This window comes from Siniperca chuatsi, linkage group LG3 (genome assembly GCF_020085105.1).
Source record: "Siniperca chuatsi isolate FFG_IHB_CAS linkage group LG3, ASM2008510v1, whole genome shotgun sequence".
Classification (NCBI taxonomy): Eukaryota; Metazoa; Chordata; class Actinopteri; order Centrarchiformes; family Sinipercidae; genus Siniperca; species Siniperca chuatsi.
This window is the reverse complement of record NC_058044.1, coordinates 6,273,603-6,281,332: the sequence shown is the minus strand read 5'-3', so window position 1 is coordinate 6,281,332 and position 7,730 is coordinate 6,273,603. Positions and strand designations below refer to the sequence as shown.

The following is a 7,730-nucleotide window of genomic DNA, read 5'->3' as shown; positions in this document are numbered from 1 at the left end:
GTTTCCAGCAATTATTGGAGGTACAGTGCCTCATACAAGCTGCAGATTGATGCCAATAAAGATCAGAGATTAAAACCTGTCTCTGGCTCATGAATTTCTCAGTTTTGACAGATGTTAACAGTGCGAGTTGGTGTGTGACTAAGGATGTGTGTCTGGGGTAACAGATTCTCTATCTCTACATTGTCGTCAGCAGTGCAACAGAAAGTGAATATTTCAGCTCAAGGGAAGGAGTGCAAAAGTGATTTCCTGCCCTTAGAGGCAGAATTTAATTCAGAAATGGTTGAAATTAATGACAGGAGTAATACTATTTTTTATACTAGCCAGTAGTAGTCACACTCTTTTCTGAAGTGACTTCCAGGGACTCTGTAGAATAAGGTTCAATTCTTGTGAAAGTGGCACCCTAAAGTAGAATTTTGAAAGTTCTAACTGATGAATGCTTCAACAAAAGGACACACAAAACAAATAAACTGGCTGAAAAAGACCTGACTTTAAAAGAGAGAGTAAACACATTGACCCGTATCCAGATCACTTTAACCTGGCACCCCTCCCTACCCGAGCCTGGTAGCAGAAGTGGATAAAAGTACAAACAACTGGGCTGACTGGATACTGGATAGAGTCCCTTCATATTCCACTGGGAAACAACAACAGCAGCGGGGTGACAGAAAGCATTTTAAAAGGAAGGAAACTGTGTGTAAGTTACCTTTTGCTTCTTTACAAATGTAAGATGGTTTGTACAGTGACTTGAGTAAGGTCACATGAGAATAGTAGTAGGTAGGGGTAGACTGACTGTGTTAAAATCTTCCTTTATACCTTTATCAAGACCATGTTCTTCATTATATCGGCTATGGTTTGCTAGATGCTGTTACATTAATTTGTTTTTAACGGTCTACACCATATGTTTTAAAAAAATATATTTTACGCCACATTTTTCTTTCTCTCTTCTTCCCTCATGTGTTCACCTCTTCTGACCCTCTCCCACCCTCCTCTCAGTAGGATGATGTGGCGTATGCGCTGTCGCTCCAGGACAATCTGTCTGTCCTTGGCCTTCATCACCATTTTCCTCTACCTCCTCCTGGCGTTTGTCTCTCTTCCCATTTACCACCAGCCCTGTGACCCCCTACTGCCACCCAGGACACACATCCTGAGAGACCTGGCACGTGCCAACTACACCTCTGTGGGGATCAGTGGTCCAGCTGAGCCACCGACTGATACCACACATAGATTTTCTTCCAATAAGGATGCCAAAGGTCATGTGCGAACACTTTCTGACGTGTTCTCATTAATGAAAGAGGGTAAACATGCCTCAGTGAACATGCCAGTCAGTGTGGGTCGCTATGGCACCAACCAAGCTGAATCTGTGGGGTCTGGGCTGTCAAAGTTGGAGGCGCTGTTTGACCACCCTCTTTACAATATGCCCAGCCCTCCCATCCCTGAGGAGGACTGGCTGTTGAAAGTGAAATCAAAGGTCAAGGCTAGTGAGAAGAGCTCCCAGATGTGGTCAGTATATGATAGAGTGAATGTGCAAAAGACTTTGTGTGTGTGTGTGTGTGTGTGAAAGACTTTGACTGCTCATCTCTCATCATTCTCACAATCAAAAAGAACATTCCCAAAACCACTTTCCTTAACCAAACATAGTTGTATTTGCTTTATTTAACTTCCTTCAGCATCTTTCTGTTGCCATATTCAATTCAATACAACTTTATCTCTGCAGTGGCTATTTATTCAACACCTTGCTACCCAGGGCAATATATATACACACACAATGTATTAGGGAAAAACAGTTAAACACAATGCTAAAGCAAGTAAACGATATAAGCTAAACACTGTATGGACAAATGTATTTGGAATTCTGGTAATATTATACTTGGTTTCTTTGCATATTCATCTGAAATACAAATACATGTACAGTACATGCAGGATTTTCACCAGATGGGGCAGACTGCAGGGAGCAGACATGATCTCCTGTAGTCAAGGCTTGTTTATACTTGATACAATGATGCAGAGCTACTGTATGTTGTCGGTTAATGGATGTCTGAAATGCGAGTGGACTCCTTAGAATGCTTTGTATTTTTCTGTGGCATCTTTCTGGTGGCATTCCCCTCCTTAACATGATCCATAGTCTCTACATCCATGTACAGTTTCTGTTATAGCTGCAACTAACAATTGTTTTCATTACTGATTCATTTGTCAACTATTTTAATTAATTACTAATTAATTGATTATTGTTTCATTTATAAAAAGTCAGGAAATAGTGAAAAATTCCAATGACAGTTGTCAAGAACCTAAGACGGCATCTTCAAATGACCAACAGTCCAAAACCCAAAGAGATTCAGTTTTTAGTGATTTAAAAAAGTTGCAAATTGTCACATTGAGAAGCTTTAGAAGGCAATTTTCCTTAATACATGACTTAATAAATGATCAAAATTGTTGCAGATGAATTTTTTGTTGATCAATTCGTTAATTGACTTGTTTTTTTTAATGTAATTTTCTTAGTAATGCACCTGGACAAATCATTAATCGTTAAAGGTGGGGTATGCGATTTTGGAGAAATCCAGTACCACGACAAATACCATGATATAGAGCGAACAACGACACAGCAAGTAATGTAACTAAGCTAGGTTGTGGGTTAGCTTAGCTAGGTTGCAAACTGTCCCTACAGTTACTCTCTACTGTCAGAGGGGACAAGACGTTTCCCAGATCCAGCACACCAGCTCCAGACAGCGATACTCACAACTGTCCTGCTGCTATAGCAAACATCACAACAACAGCATATCTTGTCAAACTAGAAAGTAAGCTGAATGTCCGTGGGCAAGTCATTTAATGTTACCTGACACACAAATCATGGCTGGAATAGTACACACAGAACGGACAGCTAGTGGACCGTGAGGAGATATTCGCTGAATTTGACAAAAAGACAAGTATTGGATTATAATTGCATACCCCGCCTTTAATCTGTGTATCACAAAGTGAATCTGAGAGAATAACATCATGCTGAAACTCTTTCCTTTGTCCCCTTTCCTTCCTTAACGTCCCACCCCATCACTCTCTCACCTCCTTCTCTGTCCAGGGTGAGTGCTAGCCAGGAAGGTTACGCAGACGTCCAGTGGAACAGCAGCAGTGACAGCCATCCTCCTTGGCTGCGCTTCCACCTGGGCATCTCCCGCTGGCAGCTGTACCCCCATCGTGACTCCAACATGGAGGCGCTGACCCAGCAGCTCGCCACGCACCGCATCGTCAGTGCAGGTGTGACACAGCACTTCTGAGCTGTGTTTTCAGCTGGGTGATATATGTCTGTGCAATGTTTCCTTTTTGTATTTGTTGAACAGTTTTACTCCACCACAGTGTGGTCAGAGCAGAACACAGAGGCTGACACTGTTACACCAACAACACACTGATCATGCACTACAGAGGAGGTGTCAGACGAGCAAAGGCGAGATGTTTTTCGAGTAGAGGACAGGAGGATCTGAGTCAGTTTAGAAGGTGACCCAGTGAACCTCTTGAATAAATAAGTGTATGAAAGACTTTTGTAGGACTGCAGTTGGCACAAGAACAACATCGTGTCTTAAAAAGAAGTAGATCTGTCAGAACCAAAACTAAATTTACTACCAGCCTCAAACCTTTCGTGGTAAAGGTGGGTGGCCTTCAGGGAGTTAGAGGGCATAAAAATGGGAGGGTTGTTGTGAATGGTTAGACTTTCAAATGTAGATTTACTTTGAAGCTCTCCTGAAATGAAAGCTACTGTGAAGCTTTGAAGGGCCTTGGAGGCTCAGCAGAGGATGGACGGTAATACATGAGCCACTGGCCATGTAGCAGACTTCCCAGTGTCAATCAATCCTGCATGTTTCTCCACACTAACTTTTTCAGTTGTGAGTGTGGTGCCTCTCAGTGTGTTTGTGTACTGTATGTGGTCTGGTTTAGTTAAACTTGTGAGGACTAACCTCTGATAGTCTACTGTTGTGAGGACATTTGGGTTTGGGAGGACATTCTGCCTGGGCCTTATAGTGAAAAATGTTAATTTAAGGTTTTTAGTGGTTAGGATTTGGGCTTGGGTTAGAAAATTGGTAAATTGACCTGTTAAAATTAAACTATGAAACTTTTGCTGAATAACAGCCACTGTGGCCACACGTGACAATTACTGGATAATGGTTAATGTTAAAACATAGTGTAACAGTACCACAAGTAGATAATAGTCATAAAGTCAATGAACTGACAGAAACATTCGCTAAATCACGTCGATTTTCCACATTGTCCTGTATTAAACCGTATATTTAGGCCCCCTCCGATATCCCAGTCCCTCACCCATTCAATAGCAATATCTGTCTAAAGTTTGCAATCATTAGCTAACATTAGCTACTGGTCATATCAGACCAGTACGGCTGTGGCAAAATTAAAATTAAAAAATAAAATCTTTGAGCAAGGATGTGTTTTATTGTTTCTGAATTCAACTTTTAATTTGTAATTTTTTTTTTAATCTTTCAAAAGTGACATAGCCTTGCTTTAACAAGCAGCAGCATAAGTATTGGCAGAGAGATATTTTTGTTATCTTCTTTGGGATGACATGTGGTTAAATCTTCACTCAACCATGACAAACTACTACTACACATAGTTTGAAAGCACAAGGCCTCACATTCTATCTGTGTAAATAATTTTAAGATTAAGTTCACTGTTACAACAGTTCCTTTTTGGCAACAGGAGTAGATTCAAAACAGTGGAATATACAGTAAAATTATTACCCTGTTTGTGCCTATGGACCTTTGGTTCACTATCGCTTAGGTTAATTCGGACTAAAGTCCAGAGTAATCTTTCAGAAAAGACCAGGTTTGTGACTATAACAAAAAGAGCTCAAGGACAGTAACCATGTGGACAAAAAAGGGGTACTTGTTGAAGATTTGTGGCTTGTTCTAAATAACTTCTTGACTCCTGAGATATGAAGATATAGAAAGAAACCCAAAAAAGGAGAGAAAGAAACACAGCTATATATTAAGATACATTGAAATTATGTGACAAAAACAGATATAAATGGCTATGATATACAGAAACATTAAGGATAAATCCCTCTAACTTATTTTACCTGATGCTTCTGATAATATCACGTTTTATAGTGAAGGCTGGGTAACACTCATCGGAATGAATGCAAGTAATACGATATCTGCCAAATATAGCAAAAGCCATGAGTGTGTCAGAGAGATGCCACTGTGCTGTGGCTCCACAAACTGATTGAACTGTGTTATATCTTGGCGATGACGCACATATTTTGCTCTGTGTTTACGTGTGTGTGTGTGTCACATTAATGGCCATTGTGCTCAGTCATAGCATGGTGTGTTCTTTGTGCGTGTGTGTATGTGTGCATTGTGTGCTTTGTTGCTATGGAAACATTCTCAGTCCTGTTTTTCAGTGCAGAAATCTGGGGGGACTCAACTGAAGCTGGTGATGTCATTTCCCAACTATGGACAAGCCATGTTCAAACCCATGAAGTGAGTCTCAAGTGGCAAATCCAACACATTGCTCATGTTACAGAGAATGTATAAAATCCAGGAAAGATTAAATCCTTTCAGTTTTCTTAAAATGAATGCAGTAAATCATGAGGGGAAACTGTAGATTAAGCAAGGTGAAGGATTTTTAAACCTTCAGACAACTGAGAAATGTTTTGTTTGAGTAAATACTATATGGACGATATCTAATATTTAATAATCTTTAAGTGTTAGCAGATTTTATTGTGAACAGAAACTTCCACAGCCCATGTGCGCTTGTTCAAATCAAGTGAGCAAATAAAAGAGGCTTTACTTGATGCAAATATGAAGTTAATGAATGTATTATGTACTATAGTATGACTTTGCCTCTCCGTGGCAGGCAGGAGAGAGATGAAGAAACCAATTACAACCTCTACTACTTCTCTGACTTTGAGAGACACAATGCAGAAATTGCAGCTTTTCACCTGGACAGGTACCACGTCCATATATATATTTTTAAGAAACTACAACATAACACTGCTTGAGTTTGCACAGTAAGGGAAATGGTGGATGAAATGGCCACATAATGAATACACATTATGTGACACCGAATTGTATTTTCTTCTCTCATCCCTTTCCCTATCTGGTTTTCTCTTTCTCTCTGTCCTTCCCACTCGTCTTTGTCCTCATCTCATATTTTCTTCCACTGTCTCTGCAGGATTTTGGGTTATAGGAGAGTCCCTCCAGTGGTTGGGAGGCTGGTGGATGTGGTCAAGGAGATCAAAAACATCACTACCGACCGCAAGCTGGCCCGAACCTTTTTTACCTCCCCTGGTACCGCTCACGCAATCCTCCTTTATTCTTTTATCCAGCTTAAAATGCCCTTGTCTGTCAACTGATTATGAATCTCTTTGACTGTTTTTCCTTTCTTCTTATTCTCTCTGGCCACAACCACCCACAACCTCTTTTATCCCAATTTTTTATTGGTCATTTTTTTCTCCTCTCTTCTTCTCTCTGTGCTCCTCTGGCTCCCCCTAGTGGGTAATGTGTGTTTCTATGGCCAGTGCTCCTACTACTGTTCCACAGAGCACGCTGCGTGTGGCCGCCCGAGAGACCTGGAGGCCTCCTTGGCTGTCATGCTGCCGGATCTCTCCCTGGTGGCTCGCAGGAACTGGAGATCCCCGTGGAGACGCTCCTACAGCCGCAGCAAGCTGGCAAAGTTAGTGGGTATAGCACCAAGGTGCTGGATGACAGTGAAAGTGATTCAACATATCATCTCAGCACACCCCCCAAACTTAAAAACAAAATGTTTCTATATGAGACCATAATAATAAAGAAGGCTCCTAAATGTTTTTTCATCAACCTAATTTAGTTTTTCACACAAGGTTATTGGTTAATCATTTTTTCATTTAGGCTACAGCAACAGTTGTGTTGCATTTTAATATGAAATTAATCATCATTAATTAATGCCAAAAACTTAGCAGCTTCTACCAGCATCTGTACCGCATGTGTGGGTCAGATTTTGCAGAAACATTGTTGGATGGCACAATACAGGAGGAGGACTGATTTGTGTTCAGCATAAACAAAACTTAAGCTTGTTAGAATGAGTGGAAGATGTATGTCTATTGTTTTCAGCAAAATGAAACAGAAAACACTTATTTATAGAGGCAAAGGTCTTTCTTGTGCAAGAAAGCAATGGAAATACTAGAAGTGTAGTCATAATTTTGAAAAACATCAGCAATAAAAAAAGAGTGAGAGATAGAGGCTACCAGACATATTAACAATAGGTGATTTTAAGGTAAGGGTGAATGATGTCTGTCTGTTTCAGGTGGGAGTCAGAACCAGACTACTGTTTGACGGTGAAAAAGACCCCGCCATACAACAAAGGCACAAGACTGGTGGACTTCATAGATTTGGTCATACTGGACTACTTGATGAGTAGGTTTATACGGTGTACATTTTATTTTAAGAGGTCAGAATCAAATGTCAAACTCTATATACTGTAGGTCATGGAGGGGTTAATGGGGTTGTTGTTGGTGCTAGGCACCCAGCAGACGAGTCTGGCATGCATTTGGCTTCAAAAACACAGGTGCAATTAACATTAATTATGGCTGCATTCAATTTAGTTTAGCAACTCAGGGGTATAGGCTCTGTGCTTTTGGAGTCAAAATGTCTGCTGTGAAAAAGGTCAGGTTCAGACATTATTCAATTAAATCTAATGCCAAAGGTTGATGTGTTTATCTAAAAAAAAGCATAACCTCACCTAAAGCTAAGACAGCT

At 40.5% G+C, this 7,730-nt stretch overlaps 1 protein-coding gene across 1 annotated transcript in view; it reads left to right on the top strand.

Moving 5' to 3' along the window:
- The first annotated feature begins 583 nt into the window (after positions 1-583).
- fam20cl (family with sequence similarity 20 member C, like) overlaps positions 584-7,730 on the top strand; it is a 35,838-nt gene continuing 28,691 nt past the window's right edge. Inside the window, exons 1-8 of the mRNA XM_044187127.1 lie at positions 584-691; positions 991-1,497; positions 3,068-3,243; positions 5,396-5,474; positions 5,851-5,943; positions 6,169-6,284; positions 6,489-6,669; positions 7,279-7,388. Coding sequence (XP_044043062.1) covers positions 995-1,497; positions 3,068-3,243; positions 5,396-5,474; positions 5,851-5,943; positions 6,169-6,284; positions 6,489-6,669; positions 7,279-7,388 — 1,258 coding nt within the window. The 5' untranslated portion in view covers positions 584-691; positions 991-994. The remainder of the gene's footprint in view (positions 692-990; positions 1,498-3,067; positions 3,244-5,395; positions 5,475-5,850; positions 5,944-6,168; positions 6,285-6,488; positions 6,670-7,278; positions 7,389-7,730) is intronic.